Here is a 20,771-nt window from a genome sequence, read left to right on the forward strand (position 1 = left end):
ACTGCTGGAATTAGCCTACCTTGCTTGTCACCATGAAAGGTTTTCCTCCTTCCCCCCCCCCCCCCCGCTGCTGGTGATGGCTTATCTTAAGTGATCACTCTCCTTACAGTGTGTATGATAAACCCATTGTTTCATGTTCTCTGTGTGTGTATATAAATCTCCCCTCTGTTTTTTCCACCAAATGCATCCGATGAAGTGAGCTGTAGCTCACGAAAGCTTATGCTCTAATAAATTTGTTAGTCTCTAAGGTGCCACAAGTACTCCTTTTCTTTTTGCGAATACAGACTAACACGGCTGCTACTCTGAAATAGGTATCTGAAAGTATACTAATGAAAATGCTATATAAAGGTAGATATGATGATGATTATCTTTTGAAGATAAGTCTATACGGATGTTTATGTTACTAGTATTGACACCATATCCGAGCTTTGTTTAAAGTTTAATATATCAAATGCCCTGGATGGGCCTTGGAGGCTTGGGGTTTGTTTGTTCTTTCTTTTTGTTTTTTAAATAAATGGAAGTACTATAGTAGGGTCTCTTTGCTATGTTAATATTTTTGAAACAATCATTTTTCATTTAACTAACAATAAAAGATACTTTTCAGGAAGCAATTCTTTTTTGATTTAATCAACCATTTAAATCAGAAAAAAATATTAATATTACAAATTTAAGTATTTACATCCATATTCCATCATGATTTTTTGCACAAAAATCCTATCTACTTCAACTGGAGTTCTATGTAGAGATTCCTGAAACTTAATGTGAACAGAGCAACCAAAGACTATTGATTAACTGGACCTGAAATTGTTAAAAGATTGTAGGGGAAAATACCTACTAAGCTATAAAGAGTATTTCCAAATAATCTGAAGAGAACTTCCTTTCACCACAGTAAATATGTCAATATCTACGACATCCGCTTTTGCTGATGTCAAAGTCTGATGTCACTTATATTTTGTTGTATTTCTTATGTCAAAATATGAAATGCTGACTGCATTCTTCTAGCCACATTATCCAATATTCCAGAGGAATGATTCTGCTCAGCAGTGCTTGAAACACTTCCCTGCAGGCTTCCCTGCCTATTATGCGCAACCAGTCAGAAAGTCCTTCCTCTTTCAATGTGACATGTTAAGATCACAAAATGTGTTGCTGCTGCTTCTGCTACAAGAGTTGCAATTCATGATCCAATAGTGCAGAGAACAAACTGTATTCTCTTGGGTATAGTGTAGGCTTTCAAGCAAAGCAAACTATATACAGAATAAGCACTGCAATAGCAGAATTGCTGAGGCCTGAATAAATATAAACCTTTAGTTATCTGGGCACACAAGGAAGAGCAGAAGACATATAACACTGATAATTTCAATCACGAAGCTGACAATTTAAAAATAGGATTCTGTTTATAGGATTTTTTAAAATTAAGACAACACACATTCAGATAAAACTGCTAGATCATTTTTTTAAAATACACTATTCAAATAAAACAGGTCTGAGTTAACTGTCATCACTGTTTATAATGCTCAATGTCTGCAAATAATAACTTCTTACTGTTGTCAATTTTGTTTTTGTTTATTTGGAAAACAATTACATTTTTTCTGTATTTCTAATGGAACTGTAGATTATTGCTCTCACCATAAACTTTATAGTTCAATAAATAATATGTATTATCCAAAGCATGTTCCCTTTCAGTTCAAAATTAGTTTTAAGGAAGTCAAGTCTTGAGTCTAAACTATCTGAAAATGTGACTTTACATGAAAAATTGGTATTTTAAGTACATGCCAATGTTCAAATTCCAAGTTAAATTAATCATGGTGACAGTAATTAAAAAACGAAATATTTTAAATAAAAAACACAAACCTTAACAGCATGCATTAGACATTATAAAACCAATTTGGTTTTTATTTTTTCTTTGTTTTTTTCTACTGTCTCACAGTTTTCTAAGCCATCTAGAATTTCAAAAAGACACAAGATCACAGTAAATAGAACAACTTGATCAAACAGCATGTTACATATTCTAGTTCTCTTTCCATTTATATTCTGCTGGGGGAGAACAGACTTTTGAACTGTATAGACTCTGATTCTGCTACTTGATGTACACAGACCTGCAACTGTGCAGAGACTTCAATCTGGGGTCTCCTCAGACATCTTGCATTAAGGTCACGGAGCAGAGCATGGATTCAAATTATTACTAAAGCATTATGCTGGTTAGTAGTCCTGAACAGTTAGAAGATCAAAGTAAATAGGGAAGTTTAATAATTAATTTCCAGGGAGCTGTCTAAAGGGTAGTAAAAAAGGGAATTTTAAAAAAAGAGCCCTTCACCTTTAGCCCATTAGAGTTTACGAAGTTAAAACCACAGAAAAAGCCTATGCTGGGTACTGTAGCAGCCATTCAGAGTGGCAGCTAAATTTGTTGAAAATAAGCCTCAGGAGGGACCTAGCTTTTCAGAATCCCAAACCTCAAAGTTAACAAAACATCTGGCTGGGAACATAGTCTCCTTCTAAACCGAAATATAGAACCATAATTTTGTGAAGAAAAAAATCCATGATTTAAACATTCTGATTCTCTCTCAGTATTACAGGATATTTCTATCATATTTGTTTTGACCATCCAGGAATGGCAGGGATTAAAATAAGCATTTCTTCAGATTTAAAATGACTGATTTTAAAATTACATTAATTTTTCCCCTCCCCCCAGTCCTTTTACCCATAATTGGCCTGCGTTAGACAAATATAAAAATCCAGATCATGTTCAAGAAAACATGTTCCTGTAATACTGAAAATTTAGCTCTTTCACATAGTTGTACTTTTAACAAACTTTCAAAATTAAATGCAATTTTAAGTGGCTAATCATTTTTGTTCACTCTTTTTGTACAAGGAAATGTCAACAGTTTTTTGCAGTTTCTGTCTCACATTTCACATTGGCCACTTTTAAAAAATTAATATTTGTCAACAGTTGCCAACCTGTGGTACCTGAGCTATCAAAATATTTCCCTATACTTGAACTAGGAAATAAACTGTGCTATCTCAAGTACTGTGGAGTGATAATTTGATAAAAACTGACTTTTCAATGATGGACACTGTATATGAAGAAATAGAAATTCTGATCCACTGACTGGCCTTCTACATCTCTGTACGGTATTTGTAACTGATGAAATACTCCTTTCTTCATAAATGGCAAACAGAAGAACCAATTAGTCTACAGATTTTTCCCCATCTTTTCCAGTTTCTCTATCTTCGCTACTATCTTCTGACCTCAGACAATACTTCTATGACTGCCTAGAATGGGACAATAAAATACTTAACCTTGGGCCCTCTTCAATACAGTATCCAACAGGCTGTGTTACACACACTCCCTTTTGCTCCCTTTTCAGAAATTCTCACTAGAGAAAATTAGGGCTGTCAATTAATCACAGTTAACTCAAGCAATTAACTCAAAATAAATTAACTCGATTAAAAAAACTGTGATTAATTGTATTTTTAATCATACTGTTAAATTTAAGTTGCTATTCCATTACTTTATTATAATTTCAATTACAACACAGAATAAAAAGTGTACAGTGCTCACTTTATATTATTTTTATAACAAATATTTGACTGTAAAAAAGATAAAAAGAAATAGTATTTTTCAATTCACCTCATACAAGTACTGTAGTGCAATCTCTATTGTGAAAATGCAATTTACAATTTACAAATATGGATTTATAGGCTCTAAAGTTTTACATTGTTTTGGAGTGCAGTTATGTAAAAAACAAGTAATTCTATGTTTGTAAATTGCACTTTCACAATAGATTGCACTACAGTACTTGTAGGAGATGAACTGAAAAATACTATTTCTTTTGTTTATCTTTTGTGCAGTGCAAATATATGTAACCAAAAATAATAATATAAAGTGAGCACTGTACACTTTGTATTCTGTGTTGTAACTGAAATCAATATTCAGTAAAAGCTATGTTATCCAGCACTTTACCAACTGGAAAGCTCTAGAAACCGGCATTTCTGATATCCATTAAAAGTTTGGTTGGCACAGGACCGGCAGGCTCCCTACCTACAGCCAATGGGAGCTGTGAGGGTGGCGCCTGCAGGAGCAGGCAGTGCAGAGGCCATAAAACCTCCCCAACATAATTCCTAGGATATCTTTGAGAAAAACATCCAGTCTTGATTTAAAAATTGCCAGTGATGCCACTACAGTCCTTGGTAAATTGTTCCAATCGTCAATTACTCTCACTGTTTAAAACTGAAGCCTGGATTTCCAGTCTAAATTTGTCTAGTCTCAACTTCGAGCCATTGGTTTCCCAAATACCTTCCTCTCATAGATTAAAGAGCACATTATTAAATATTTATTCCCCTTGTAAGTACTTATAGACTATAATGAAGTCAACCATTAACCTTCTCTTTGTTAAGCTAAATAGATTGAGCTTCTTGAGGCTATCGATGTAAGGCAGGTTTTCTACTCCTTTAATCATTTTCATGGCTCTTCTCTGAACCCTCTCCAATTTACCAACATCTTTCTTGAACAGTGGACATCAGAACTAGACATTGTACTCCAGCAGCGGTTGTACCAGCACCAAAATCAGAGCTAAAATAACTTCTCCATTCCTACTTGAGATTTCCCTGTTTATGCATCCAAGGAGCATATCGGCTCTTTTGGCCACAGTGTCACATAGGGAGCTCACGTTCTGATGATTATTCATCATAACCCCCAAATCTTTTTAGAGTCAAAGTGTCCCAAGATAGAGTCCCCCATTGTATTAGTATGGCCTGCATTATTTGTTCTTAGACGTATATATTTTCATGCAGTCATTTTCAAAGGCACATTATTTGCTTGCACACAGTTAACCAAGTGATCCAGATCGCTCTGAATCAGTGACCTGTCCTCTTCATTATTTAAGACTCCCCCCAATTTTTGTGTTATCTGCAGACTTTATCAGTGATGATTTTATATTTTCTTCAAGGTAATTCAGAAAAATAATACATAGTATAGGGGCAAGAACCAATCCCTTAAGGGCCCCACTAAAACACACCCACTCAATAATTATTCCCCATTTACAATTAAATTTTGAGACCAATCAATTAGCCAGATTTTAATCCATTTAATGTGTGCTATGTTAATTTTATATCATTCTAGTTTTTTAATCAAAAAGTCACATGGTACCAAGCCAAATGCCTTACTGAAGGCTAAGTATGTTAATTCAACACTATTACCTTTATCAACCAAATTTGTAATCTCATCAAAAAAAGATATCAAGTTGGTTTGACAGGATCTATTTCCAGAAACCCATGTTGATTGGCATTAATTATATTACCATCCTTTAATTCTTTATTAATTGAGTCCCATATCAGCCATTCCATTATCTTACCCAGGATCGATGTCAGACTGACAGGCCTATGGTTACCCACGTCATCCCATTTACCCTTTTAAAATATTGACATAGCATTCACTTTTTTTTTTTTTTTTTTTTTTTTTATAGAATCATATATATGTATGGCTGGAAAGGACTCGAGAAGTCCCCAAGTCCAGCCTCCCCGTACAAACCTAAACTTAAACCCTGACCATCCCTAACAGTTGTTTATTCAATGGGTTCTTAAAAACCTACTATAGGGATTCCACAATCTCCTTTGGAAGCCTATTTCTGAACTTATCTACCCTTAAAATTAGAAAGTTTTTTCCTAATATCTAACCTAAATCTCCCTTGCTGCAGATTAAACACATTACTTTTTGTCATACCTTAAGTGAACATGGAGAACAATTGATCACAGTCCTCTTTATAGCAGCCCTTAACATATCTGAAGACTGTTACCCTCATAAGTCCTCTTTTCTCAAAACTAAACATGCCCAGTTTTTTTTAACCTTTCCTCATACGTCAGATTTTCTACTGTGCCCAGAACTGGACACAGTACTCCAGCTGAGGTCTCACACATGTCGAGTAGAGTGGGAGAATTACCCCCTGTGTTTTACATACAACACTCCCATTAATACATCCCAGAATATTACACTTGTTTGCAACAGCATCATATTGTTAAGTCATATTCAGTTTGTGATCCTGCTATAACTTCCATGTCTTTTTAGTAGTACTGCTGCTCAGCCATTTATTTCTCGTTTTGTAGTTGTGCATTTGATTTTTCCTTCATAAATGCAATATTTGGCACTTATGTTTACTGAATTTCATCTTGATTTCAGACCAAGTCTCCAAATTGTCAAGGTCATTTTGAATTCTAATTCTGTTCTCCAAAGTGCTTGGAACCCCTCCCAGCTTGGTGTCATCCACAAATTTTATAAGCATATGCTCCATTTTATTATCCAAGTCGTTAATGAAAATATTGAATATTACCAGACCCAGAGTGACCCCTGAAGGATCCCACTAGATATACCCTCCTAGTGTGACAGCGAACCATTGATAACTTCTTTTTCAATACAGTCTTTCAACCAGTTGTGCACCCACCAGTCTAATTACATCTAAACTACATTTCCCTCGTTTGCTTATGAGAATGTCATGTGCAGCTGTGTAAGAAGCCTTACTAAAATCAAGATATATCATGTCTACTGCTTCCCCATTAACCACTAGGCCAATAATCCTGCCAAAGGAAATTAGGTTGGTTTGGCATGATTTGTTCTTGACAAATCCATGTAAGCTATTCCTTATAACTCTATTATCCTCTAGGTACTTACAAAGCGATTGTTTAATAATTTGTTCCAGTATTTTTCCAAGTATTGACTGGTTTATAATTCCCTGGGTCCTCTTTGTCCCCCTTCTTCCAGACTTCTGGAACTTCCCCAGTGTTCCAAGACTTATTGACAATCAACGTTAACGGTCCAGCAAGCTCCTTCATCAGCTTTTTTAAAACTCTTGTATGCAAGTTATACAGACCTGCTGATTTTAAAATGTTTAACTTTAATAGCTAATGTTATGCTGTTTAATACCCTCCTGAGATACTACTGGAATGGAAAAAGTGTTATCATATGATATGACTACATCATCTGTTTTTTCCCCCAAATACAGAACAAAAATACTTATTTGCCTGTATGTGCCTTTTCTGCATTATTATTGATAATTCCACCATTTACATCTAGTAATGGACCAATACTACTGTTAAGACTCTTTTTGTTCCTAATATTCTTTAAAACCATCTTATTGTCCTTAACTCTGCTGGCAATAGATTTTTCCTTGTGTCCCTCTGCTTCCCTTATTAATTTTCTACAATTCCTAGCTTCTGATTTATAGTCATCACTACCAACTTCCCCTTCCTTACATTTGTTAAATCACATCAGTTTTTAACCAACTTCCTCCTTGATTTTGGCTTTTGGGGGCATATAGTAAAGTGCACTTAAAAATTCCCAATTATCATTCACATTTTATGATTAAATTCTTTATCCCTGCTAATTTGGCTCATAATTGTTTTCAGCTTTATGAAACTGGCCCTTTTAAAGCACCAAGTCTGATCTGGACTTAATTCTGTTTGGACATTATAAATGTGATCAAGTCTTGATCCCTTGTTTCTAAGCTACCATAAATTTTTAGTTCTGTGATCTATTCCTCCTTGTCAAGACAAGGTCTAATATAGTATACCCCATGTTGGATGCAATATTTATGAGTTTTTTTAGTGTTGGCACCGTAAGACTTCTAGCAGATGACACTCAAATTAACGTCCCTCATAATCACACAGCTTTGTTTTCCTACACATTATAGATAGGTGCATAAGAAGGCAGTCATCCTGTTCCCTAGTGTGATTTAGTGGTATCTAGCAGCCACCACCTAATACTCCATATTGTGCTTTACATATTAGGACACTGGTCCATAAGCATTCAGGGTCATTTTCCTCCAAGTTCTAAGTGACTCAGAAACAGGTAATGCCATTTTTGACAGAGTGCCATTCCCCCTTCCCTTTTCCCCATTCAATTATTCCAAAACAGGTTATAACCATTGATTGGAATGTTAAAATAAATGGTTATAACCTGTTTAAGAAGCACTGAGTGGGGATAATGGGAAGGGGGAATGGCACTCTATGTCAAAAATGGCATTATCTGTGAATCATCCCACCAGGTTTCAGTAATACCAACTAGATTGAAATTCATGATCAGAAATGAGAGACTCCTCCTATTCCTCTTGTCACCCAGGCTCCTAACATTGGTATATAGGCAATTATGGGTTAATAGGCTTCATGCTACTGACACCCCACTCAGAGTGCCAGCATACCTTAATCCTGATTTATAACACTTTCCATTCTAATTGTGATTCAGTTTTGATCAGAGGCTGCTAGCTGTGCCAGATGCTTTAGTGATGTGGATTGATGCTCACCAGGAAATAGCGTGAGACTGTCAAGTACATTTCACTTGTGCACTAAGTGAGAATTTTAAATTTGGTTCTCCAGAGGTGAAATGCTCATACACTAACCCACTAAATAACAAATAATCCAAATACTGTGCTTCTCTCTGTTCAGAGAGAAATTCACAAGCCACAACAACAACAAAATGTTTTCATTTTAGGAAAGCAGATACATTTTTAATTATTGTGCTAATTTTACAAGATGGTACAAAACACTATTGTTTTAAACTACCTTGTTAACACATTGTCCTTTGCAAAAACATCCAACTGCAATAATATGCTGTAATCAGAATGTAAAAGATCACTGGTTGCAAAGCAATACTGTAAGAGGGTAAAATACCTCAAACAAACTAACAAAACAAATATATTATGTGCAACAAATTAATTATATATTTCTGGTAAAGCCTTGCCAACTGGCTTTTACATGTAAACCATGTGGAAATCAAATCTCGAAGTAGTTACAAAAGCTACAATTCTTCAAAGCAGATACACTTAAAAATCTATACCTTATTTCATCACTGTAAATTTGGGATTAGAGTAAATCTTTGGAAACAATACCTGTTCATGGCTATCTAAAATCTACTTTATAACAGGCAACAAAATACAGAGCCTATTACAGAGAAAATCTGTGAAATGAAAGATTATATAAACATCACCTTCCAGCCCAAATTAGCAGAACTAACATGACCTCAAAATCTACTAAAATATTGCCATGCATTACTGCAGCTACTTGAAAGGAAAAAAAGCTTCTTTTACCAAAAAAAAGAGATTGCGGGCAGAGCAAAGGGAAGGAACCACAACCTAAAGAAAATGAGCAAACTATCGGAACTTGAACAATAACACTGACAGGTTTCAGAGTAGCAGCCATGTTAGTCTGTATTCGCAAAAAGAAAAGGAGTACTTGTGGCAGGCACCTTAGAGACTAACAAATTTATTAGAGCATAAGCTTTCGTGAGCTACAGCTCACTTCATCGGATGCATTTGGTGGAAAATTCCACCAAATGCATCCGATGAAGTGAGCTGTAGCTCACGAAAGCTTATGCTCTAATAAATTTGTTAGTCTCTAAGGTGCCACAAGTACTCCTTTTCTTTTTGCGAACAACACTGACGTTATTCCAGAGATCTCATAGTACTTGCTATAAGGCATTTCCTTACCTTTTGTTAACAGGCTTCTCGTCCTTCTCATAAGGCCTGATGAACCATTTTCCAATCCTTATGAAGTTTTTATCCATCAGGCATCTACAAAATAATTAAAACATCAATTACTTATTACAATTTAAATGTTAATTCAGTAAATTCGTAAGACATTAAATTAAATTCAAGTTCTTAGCAATCACCTTTAAAGCTCTCCACAATTCTGCCCCTTCCAATTTACCTGCTTTGGTCTCTACATATCACAATCCACCTCCTTTGTGTCACCAGTAAAACCAGTCTTGATTCTGTATTTAACTGCTTCTACACTCCCTGAACTGATCCACCATTCTCTTCTTCAAGCCCCTCTTGTACCATAATGCTTATAAGAATTAGTCAGTGAATAATGACTAAGTTCATAGAAAGTCAGAGTCAGAGATAGCTGATATTTACAAAAAACGTTATATGATTATATCCCTCTCCCACATCCTTTTTATATTACTTCTCTCATTAAACTGTAAATTCTTCAGAGTAGGGACTGTGCCTTCCCACATGTTTGGAACGTGCTTATCACAGCATGAACACTAATGGAATACAAATAAATAGCGATGACAATAATTTACTAATTCATCAGTTTTCCTTCACATGACTCATGTTATTATGAATTATGGTTTTGAAACTTATGATGACATATCACTCATGAATTTAAAAGCAAATTCTAATTATTGTCTAATATACAATATTGTTAGTTGCTAGCAATATTTACATTTCTAACAATATAATAATTACTGTTTTGACCAATGTGCATGGACGTAACAATGGGTCTCTCTCAACAAGACACTCTTTCTTTCCACAATGGCAGGTTTCTTCAGGAATTTTCCTAGCTCACTAAAGTAAGAGCAGTTCCCTGAATTACCTGCTTTTCTCTGCTCACAACAGATGCACACTATCTCCCTATAGAATCCACAGACTGGGGCTAACAAATTGGAACAGTGGTCCCCAAACTTTTGGCCTCACACCCCCCCTTACCCCATACGCCCTGCCTCCCACCCAAGCTGGGGCAAGAGCAGGGCTGTGGCTCTGGAGTTGCGGATGTGACAGGGATAAGGCGGCCGACGCTGGGGCCACAGCTGGGGGCAGGGTCTGGGAGCAGAGCTGAGGCTGGCAGCTGGGACTCCAGGCACAGAGCCCCAGGTGCAGGGCTGGCAGCCGGGACTGGGAATGGCAGCCAGGGCCCTGAGCCGGGGCTAGGAGTGGAGCTAGGTGGCACCCAGCCCCTGTGGGGGCTGGCCCGGGCCTGAGCCATGTCCCCCTGAACCTTCTTCCGTGCCTTCCTAAGGGGTCACGTCCCCCAGTTTAGGGACCTCTGAATTAGAAGGTTGGGAGTCCTTAGGTAACGGATCAGAAGAAGGTGTGAAATCCAAGAAAAAAGTTGGGTCCCAGAGCCCAAGCAGGAACATCTTCACTGCTATTTTTACCCCTGTAGCGCAAGCCCAAGTCTGTTGACCCAGACTTCAGGTTTTGGTTGGTTGGTTTTTTGCAGTGTAGATGTACCCTAAGGGACTATATACAGTACAGTTGAAACTATGCCAGTGATAACGGTTTCTTATTAGCACAGTTTTCTTCCTCTTCCTCCTCGGAACCCTGCTAATTTATCACCATGTCCCTGGGAGTCTATGCAGCTTTATTATGCTGTTCAAACATGGTTTGCAGGGGGAAGAAACAAATTCCCTCGACACATTGGCCAAAGGAAATGTGATAGAAATCTGCTATCAATATTTATTTTTAAAGGAAGAAAACATATCTTTCCAGGTGAGATCTGAAAAATGATTATGCCTTTTCAGAAGAGATTTGTCTAAACACAACTGTTGCTAGCAGAGTTTAAACGATAGTATGGAGAAGGCTTAAAGACAAGAGAAGTTTTGAGAACAAATATGACTCTCCCAACCTCCATGCAAGAAGCAGATGGGTTTCCCCAATTCATTCCACATCTAACCCATGTTTTATTTGCTAGATGGAAGATCTGGTCTTATACTCTCCTTCACTTTAGGTTTTTCACTAATTTTCTTCTACAACAGTGACTAAAGAGTACCCAAACTACATACTACTCCTGGGGGAATTCTGTGCCCCTGTTGGGGCATGGAATTAATATCTTCTGCAGATTTCTTGGCTTCCCCCACAGCAAAATGGGGGAAATCTGTGGGGAACACATGCCCCTTTCCCGACAGCCCAGGTGCATCTGCTGGGAGCAGCAAGCAGCAGGGAGCAGATCACCGCAGGGAGGGAGGAGGGAGGCTGGACATGCCTCCCTGGAGAGGTATTACGGGTCTGGAGCTGGGCCCATGCCTCTGTGTGAACGAGAGAGAGAGACCCACACACACACAAAGACACACTGTCCCTCTGGCTCGCTGTTGCTGCATCCTGGGCTTAGAGGCGTGAGGCTGTGTGAAGCAGCCTCTACTATCCCTGAGGCAGAGCAGAAATGTAACAACTAAGGGCATGTCTTTACTAGCAATGTTAAAGCGCTGCCACGGCAACACTTTAACGTGGCTGTGTAGTTGAAGCACCAGTGCTGGGAGAGTGCCCAGTGCTATAAAAACCCCACCTCCATAAGGGGAGTAGCTACCAGCGCTGTCTACACTGCCACATTACAGCACTGAAACTTGCAGCGCTCAGGGGGTGTTTTTTCACACCCCGAGCAAGAAAGTTGCAGCGCTGTAAAGCGGCAGTGTAGACTAGGCCTAAGAAGACAGGCTGCTAATGTTCCCACTGTTATTTAATTCTTCCCATTCTTAATCAAATAAGGCTCCTTTACCTTGCCAGAGTGGTGTAAAGGGGCCTTGTTGTAAATCACAGACCTTCCTAGCTGAGGATTCGGTAACTATGTGCTTTCTTGCTTTTTTCCTGTGCCAGAAAAGCACAATGAGATTAGATTACAGCTCAGAGTCTATTTTACTTATCCACTTAAAAAAAAATGTAGGACAATGATTAGCAAGACTGTATGACTTTCATGTGTGAAAGTCTGAGCAATTTAAAGCAACATTCTACTTTACAGAACACCAAACACCAAAATAAAAGTAATGTAATTTAAATAAAAATCCAGGATTATAACTGGAATGCAAGGTATTGGTTACCAAGTATTTGTAACTTAACTTTCATGTGTTTAGGAAATGCTGAACAGTTATGGTGATATTTTTCATTGTATAGTAGTTTAAATAAATTACCAAAATAAATGAAACTGGTGTGATTATATTGCATTATTTTGACAAATAAAATGCACACAAGTTTGCAATTTTTGGTGCAGAATTTTTGATTTTTTTTTTTTTGGTGCAGAATTCCCCCAAAAGTACACTGTCCCTCCAGTGCATCTAACATGGGCTCATGCAATACTGCCATATGAGAATACACTCTGCACAGCCTCCATGGCACAAAGGAACAACCAAGGCAAACAGAGAATAGGAGAAAATCTAAAATAAATGTCTGAGCAAATAGTTAGCGACTCTAGGCAGCATAATACATAAGCAAAAGGAGGCAGCTGAAGCACAGACACTTCATTTAGAATAGCTGCAAGATCCATAAGCCAAAAGTGTATCTTTAGGGTTCTACTTGAAGAACATACTGACAACAATTCCTTCTCTTTTAAACTAAAGAGACTGCAGCTCAAGCACTGTGAAACGGGAAGATGGGCTGTTTCACAAATAGGCAGGTATCAGGTCGATATCAACATCTTAAATTTAACTTGGCAACTAAACAAGCACAGACCGCAAAGCATTTCTGTCATGCTTATGGCAAAAACTGTGCACTTAAGCCAGGGTATATGCTAGAGAAGTTTTGCTGGTATAGCTATGCATGTACATCCCCATTTCACCCAAATGAACTACTGCTGTTGAAGACTGTCTAGTGTGTGGAAGAGATTGGGGCATGGATGAGAATGGACGGAGGGGGTGCAGTGTGCAGGAAGGAGCTCAAGGCAGAGGGTTGGGGTGCAGGGAAGGGTGTGGAGTGCAGGAGGGGGCTCAGGGCAGGGAGTTGGGGTGCAGGAGAGTTTCAGGGTGTGGACTCCGGCTCGGCGCCGCTTACCTGGAGCAGCTCCGGGGTTGCAGCAGCGTTCAGTGGGGCTAAGTGCCCCCATGCCACTCCCAGAAGCAGCCGGCACCTGTGGCCCCTGGGGGAGTGAGCGGACAGAGGGCTCCGCGCGCGGCTCTCCTCTGCAGGTTCCTCCCCCAAAGCTCGCATTGGCCATAATTCCCCGAAGCTCCCATTGGCCGTAGTTTGCCCACCCCTGCCTTACATCCTACCACATGAAAGACCCATACATTAAAAGAAAAGGAGTACTTGTGGCACCTTAGAGACTAACAAATTTATTAGAGCATAAGCTTTCGTGAGCTACAGCTCACTTCATCGGATGCATTTGGTTTTTGTTTTGTTTTTTTCCCACCAAGTGCATCCGATGAAATGAGCTGTAGCTCACGAAAGCTTATGTTCTAATAAATTTGTTAGTCTCTAAGGTGCCACAAGTACTCCTTTTCTTTTTGCGAATACAGACTAACCCGGCTGCTACTCTGAAACCATAGATTAAAGACTCCCTGAGTAAAAACTGACAATAGATCATCCTAGCATTGAAAGAGCAGTTATAATGTACAGTAACTCCTCGCTTAACGTTGTAGTTATGTTCCTGAAAAATGCGACTTTAAGCAAAACGATGTTAAGCGAATCCAATTTCCCCATAAGAATTAATGTAAATAGGAGAGGTTAGGTTCCAGGGAAAATTTTTTCACCAGCCAAAAGTATATACACACACACAGTATAAGTTTTAAACAAACAATTTAATACTGGTACACAGCGATGACGATTGTGAAGCTTGGCTGAGGTGGTGAAGTCAGAGGGTGGGATATTTCCCAGGGAATGCCTTACTGCTAAAGGATGAACTAGCAACCAGCTGAGCCCTCAAGAGTTAACACATTGTTGTTAATGTAGCCTCAGACTCTACAAGGCAGCACATGTAGAGGGAGGGGAGACAGCACGGCAGACAGAGACACACACCAGAGAGAGATGCGCATTGCCCCTTTAAGTATGCTGACCGTGCTTTAAGTACACTGACTTTTTAAATAGATCAGCAAGTTCAGACAGCAGCTCCTAAAGGCAAGCTCCAGCTATCCTGAGCCCTGACACGTCCCCCACTGCTCTATGGAGATGGGGTAAGCAGGGTGCAGGAGCAGGGGGACACCCGGATATTAGCCATCCTCTTCCCGCCCCCTTTGCACAGCAAGCAGGAGACTCCGGAGAGCAGTTCCAAGGCAGAAGACAGGAGTAGCACAAGGCAGTGGGGGGAAGGACAACTGAACTGCAGGCAATTCATAGCCTGCTGGGCGGCTGCTGCACAGGGAACTTAGGGGAGCGGGGAGCTTTTAGGGGGGCTGCCAGTCCACCCTGGTTGCAAGCCTCCACCAGCTCGCTCCAACAGGCTGCTCTTCCTGAAAGCAGTGGACAAAGCAGGTGGCTACCATACAACGTTAGAAGAGAGCATTGTGCAACTTTAAACGAGCATGTTCTCTAATTCAGTGGTCTCCAAACTTTTTGGCTCATGCACCTCCAGGATGAAGAGCGGAAGATCTGCCGCAGATGCGCCACCGCCGGAGGAAGATCAGAAGACCTGCCGTAGATGCGCCGCCAACGGAAGAAGAATGGAAGACTTACTGCAGGCGGGCCGCTGGAGGGGAACACCAGCTGTGGACGTGCAGAGCTGCCGCTGAAGAAAAAAACGGCAGAGCGCCGTCCGGCGGTGCTCCTGCTGCCGCGCATCCCCTGGGATCATCTCACACACCCCCTGGGGTGCACGCACCCCAGTTTGGAGACCACTGCGGGATCAGCAACATAACAATGAAACAACGTTAAATGGGACAACTTTAAGTGAGGAGTTACTGTACCAATAAACTGTATTTTAAGGTCCTCTGAGGGGGGAAAAAAGTCCCAAGAGGAGTCATTACAGTATCAGTTGAAGAAAATGATTTCACTGGTTCTGTCAATTAATTTAAAAGCAGTTATACTTTTTAAATCAATTTCTCATACATTAACAAAAGTTACAGAATATGTAAAAATATCAGTAGGAATCAAATTTAAAACTTAGAGAACCCAATTTAGCTTCTTAGTTAACTAATGAAGTTGTGCTAGATATTGCAAGTTGCCTTAAAACAGTGCAGGATCCAACACATCATCATATTTGCTGTTATCCACAGACAAAACAGAACTAGTGGGAGGTGCAATGAAAAGTTTTACATTTGAATTTTCTAGCTCTTGTCTGAACAGAATCCAGTTCTATGTATAAAATTATTATAAGCAGAATGATGGAATACAAAATGCCAATTGAAAATATTCTTAGTTCAGTTCTATTTATATATCTTGTCAATCAACGGACTCTGAACTGGCTAACTAACACTAGTAGTTGTATAGTAACTGAAGGGCTGAATGCATGCATGCCAACACTATCTCAAGAGCATTATGAAAAAAAAATTAGTATTAGGTCTACTACACGGAAGAAAAAAAATAACTAAATGACAGATAAGAACATTTTCCAGCAAGTCACTCCCTGGAAGAAATTTAAATATTCTGCACGACCTCATGCTGCAAAATTACTATAACATCAATCAATAAGGGAAACAAAATGGAATGATTTTATTCTGTATTAAATTAACTTTTTGTGTTGAAAATTCTGAAGTGTCTGCAGTAAAATTATTTTTGATAAATCACTGCAGCGACTTATTCTGCATGCACCAGCAAATGCAGCCTATTGAAAATAAAATAGATTGATATGTCTCCCATGCATTAGTTACACAGAGAAACACCTCAAGGTGGTAAATGAGGTTCCCTTTTAATTAAACAGATCTTTGTGAATTTTTAAAACAGAAGTACAAATAATAATTGGTTTTTTTCCAAGTTTGTTGACAAAGACTAAGAAAAAGCTCCACGAAGTAAAATACCGTTCAAGCAGTGTAGTTCACTAAAACCATCCTTGTGAGACTATTCTGGATGTTATGCCACAACACAATTAACATTTCTGAATTAGTAAAATCAAATATGACTAACATGCACAGAAAAATAATAGCATGATAGAAAGTTGCTGGGAACAATACTAATACAAATAATACAAATAACACTAATACAAAAAAGACTATACTGTATGTGAGTTACGGTTGTATATATAACATTACTCCTGGGGAAACTCTGCACCACTTTGCATGCACAGAATTCATGTCCCCCATAGATTTCTTTGCTTCCCTGAAGAAAAATGACTTTTAGACAGGAAAGCAAAGGGAAGCTGCAAGAGCAGTCACACAGCACTCCCTAGCTACGCAGATACGTTGTTTCAGGAACCCGGAGCAGCCAGCAGAGAGGTAAATCACCGTAGGGCTGGGGACACCCTAGCCAGTGGCTCATACCCTAAGCTGGGATCAGCTGCTAGTCCTGGCTGGGCTGGAGGCAGAAGAGCACAGGACTTCCTGTTCCCCTGCAAGGAATGGCTGGGGCTGTGTCAGACCCACCCCCAGAAACCTCCCCCAGCTGTAGAAAGCTCAGCATCCTCCCCTGCTTCCTGCCCCCATAGCTCCTGAGCTGCGGGGGAGGGGTCACTGTATGGGGAGCTGCTCTCCCATCCGCCCAATCCCCATGCATCGGGACCTCCCATACCCAGATACCCCACCAAACCTCACCCCATACACCCAGAACCCCCCTAGCCCTCTATACACAAACCCAACCTCATTGAACCTCAACCCTTGCACCTGGAGTCCCCTGCCTCCAGACCCCCCACTTCTGCACCCAGACCACCCCCCACTGAGCTTCCTGCACTCAAACCCCCACCCTGACAAGCCCCACCCCCCTGCACCACTCTGAGTCCCCACATCCAGACCCCCATGCCACTGACCCCCAATTAGCTGCTCCCAGACCCCTACCCCACCAAGACCCACTCCCCCAGAATCCAGACCCCCCGCTGAGCCCCCCACACCCAGACTGCTCTGCTGAGCCCCAACCACTTTCACCTGGAAGCCCCTGCAGAGTCCCATTGGCCCTGGACCTGGAACCCACCCCCAATAGGCCTCTGTGTATTCAGAGCTCCCCACACCTAGACCTCCCACTGAGCTGCCTGCACTCAGATTGTTCCACACAGAATCCTCTCACCCCACACCTGGATCCCCCCACACTGAGCCACTCCACTCTTGGATCCTGCCTGGTTGATCCTGCCTGCCCCACACCTAGAGTGCCTGGTGCAGTGCGGCAGGGCCCCAGGGTGTTTCTGGGGCAGGCCCAGGCCTTGTGCTGTGTCAGGATCGGGTGCAGTCTCATCATTGAGTCCGTATCCCCAGAGTAGAGGGTGGGGAGGCTGCAGGCTGAACTCCTACCTTCATGCAGCCAGTGGCCTGTGCTCCCCACTGCCATGCTAAAATCTCTGCCTTAATTTACTGACAAATAAAACTACTCCTGAGGGCATTCTGCGCAAAAAAATTAAAAATTCTGCACCCGATAATTTTAAAATTCTGAATTTTATTTTTATTTGTCAATAAATGAATGAATGCATGCAGTTTCCCTTTGCTTCCCTGTCCGAAAGTCATTTTTCTTTAGGTTTCAGAGTAGCAGCCGTGTTAGTCTGTATTCGCAAAAAGAAAAGGAGTACTTGTGGCACCTTAGAGACTAACAAATTTATTAGAGCATAAGCTTTCGTGACGTGAGCTGTAGCTCACGAAAGCTTATGCTCTAATAAATTTGTTAGCCTCTAAGGTGCCACAAGTACTCCTTTTCATTTTTCTTTAGGGAAGCAAAGAAATCTGTGGGGGACATGAATTCTATGCATACGCAGTGGTGCAGAATTCCCCCAGGAGTTAAAAACTTTCAGCATTTTGCAGAATTTTAAAATATTTTGTGCAGAATTTTTAGGCACAGAATGCCTTCAGGAGTAATAACATGCCTCACACAAAACTGAGTGAGTGAAAAGTTAAGGAATCTAATACCACCTACCTTATACTGTTCCACCCAGAAACATATCTCTCACTACTAGAACAATTACCATACAATACAAACAACACACCACAAAATGAATTCATGCCAGCAGGGGTGCCAACCTTCCAGCAATTCCTTTCTCCAACCTACTACCATAAACAGAGCAGACATCCCTTCCTACCATCTGCACAACTCTAGAAAATAATATATCGCATTCTTCTTTTTTTACTGTATTAGGCCCCAGTTCTAGATGGATTGCACATTACTGGGAGCAAGTGACAACAGGCAGTATTTCACTGTTCTCCTAAAGTGTTAAAAAGTAAAATTGGTTGAAGTTTTGTAAAAATGAAACTTTTTGCAGTGCTTTAAGAAAATGAATTTTTTTCATGTTCTCCATTAGCTAATCACTGTGCATATGTATTCAGTTATGATGCATGAAGTTACTAAATTAAGCAAGAATCTCTGACACAACAACGGTTCCTATCACAAAGAAAAGTATTTGCCTTCTGAATCAGTTGAGTATTTTTATGAAGACCTTCATATTTGTTAAAGCTGATGCACTTGGTTGCAGCTCCTCTTCTTTGTGAAACTATTCAGCTGGCTTAAGAGCTCCACTCCAGAATGAGCTGAACAGTTCAACAAACACCTGGATTTTCTAGACTGGTGGTCACTGCTTTTCATGAAGACCAGGTACACCTAAGCTGAATGGCTCACAAAGAATAAGATCCTGGACATAGTAGCTCTTATTTTGAAGAGTTTCACAGAGCTTCTGTTCTTCAATGAACCAAAAGCTGGTATAACACAGAGCAGTGGTTCTCAAAGCCGGTCCGCCTCTTGTTCAGGGAAAGCCCCTGGTGGGCCGGACCAGTTTGTTTACCTGCCGCGTCCGCAGATTCGGCCGATCGTGGCTCCCACTGGCCGCGGTTCGCCGCTCCAGGCCAATGGGGGCTGCAGGAAGCTGCGCGGGCCGAGGGACGTGCTGGACACCCTTCTCGCAGCCCCCCCTGGCCTGAAGCAGTGAACCGCGGCCAGTGGGAGCTGCGATCGGCCGAGCCTGCGGACACGGCAGGTAAAAAAACCAGTCTGGCCCGCCAGGGGCTTTCCCTGAACAAGCGGCAGACCAGCTTTGAGAACCTCTGTCATAGAGAACTCAGTCATCATAAATTTAATTCTCCAGTAGCTAACCATAGCGTATCAAGATTAATTTACGACTAAAATCACACTTTCCTTTTTATTTTACAAAATAATTACATGTCAGGCAGCCCAAATTCTTATTATACGTACAATTTTTATTTTCTACTGTTTATCATTTTTAAGCTAAAGGGGCATGAAAATTTATGAAACTGAGAACGTGCACCTTATTGGGAGACAATATTTAATTGATTAGAACCTGGAAACTAATTAACTGTTTTTAGAAAAAAAAAAACTTCTCATACAATTAAATCTTTACTCAGAAGATTATATGATGAAAAATTAGGAAAGATACACTGTGTTTTTAATATAAAATAAAGAGGCTGAATTTCAAAAACAAAACACAACCTTAACTCTGGAATCACAATAGCTCTGCTATCATGTATTATCTGAAGGCGTTTCTCTTCCATAAAGATTTGTATATAAACCACAAATAAAGCAAGTTTCTTTGTGCAATCTAGTCTTGCTTCAGTCATGTTACTTTCTCAGGTACTTGAACATGGTTACCATTATTGGGTGTTTCACCCATTGCCTTTGCAAATATGTTTATATATACACCACCAATTTGCTTGGTGGAACTGACATAAGTGAATTTTGAGTAAATTATCTGTCAATTTACCAGAAGGGGAAAAAAAATCTTCTAATTTTTATAGTGCCTGCAAAATCTACTGTAATGCTGCATCTCAGCTCGAAGACCCAAATTAAAGAGGAACAGCAAGTGAAAAAGGAAGAGAGATAAAGTACAAGAGGAAGTCCAGAGATACTAAGGTCCAAGAAGATCAATTAAAAACGGACAGCCTAGAGAGCAAAAGATTTAATTTTTTTTAAAAAAGGCAGAGAGAAATTAAATCTGTCCCCAACAAGCTGTTAAAGATCCATAGAGGTGCATCAGTGAACAGCTGCTTACATTTTTAATGCATGAATTTTAATAAATGGAACAGAACAAATTAACCACCTAGCCTGGCATGTAGAAAAGAGAGTTTTTGGGAAGATTGGGATAAGAGGGAAATGCAGAAAGTAAAGCCTTCCCTACATTAAGGAATTTTTACAAACAGTTCCTGCTGTTGCTAACAACAGTTCAGCCACACCTGTGTTAGTACCATTAGGAGCCCAAGTGTGGACAGCTCTCTTGCTCTGGCAACTATT

At 40.0% G+C, this 20,771-nt stretch overlaps 1 protein-coding gene across 4 annotated transcripts in view; it reads right to left on the bottom strand.

Moving 5' to 3' along the window:
• The window catches only part of MED13L (mediator complex subunit 13L), a 415,135-nt gene that overhangs the window by 185,766 nt on the left and 208,598 nt on the right, over nucleotides 1–20,771 (bottom strand). For all 4 annotated transcript variants that reach the window (XM_038373355.2, XM_038373354.2, XM_043497783.1 and 1 more), the window contains exon 4: nucleotides 9,471–9,554. In XM_038373355.2, the coding sequence (XP_038229283.1) occupies nucleotides 9,471–9,554 (84 nt within the window). The remainder of the gene's footprint in view (nucleotides 1–9,470; nucleotides 9,555–20,771) is intronic.

The sequence above is a fragment of the Dermochelys coriacea genome, chromosome 15 (genome assembly GCF_009764565.3).
Source record: "Dermochelys coriacea isolate rDerCor1 chromosome 15, rDerCor1.pri.v4, whole genome shotgun sequence".
NCBI lineage: Eukaryota > Metazoa > Chordata > Testudines > Dermochelyidae > Dermochelys > Dermochelys coriacea.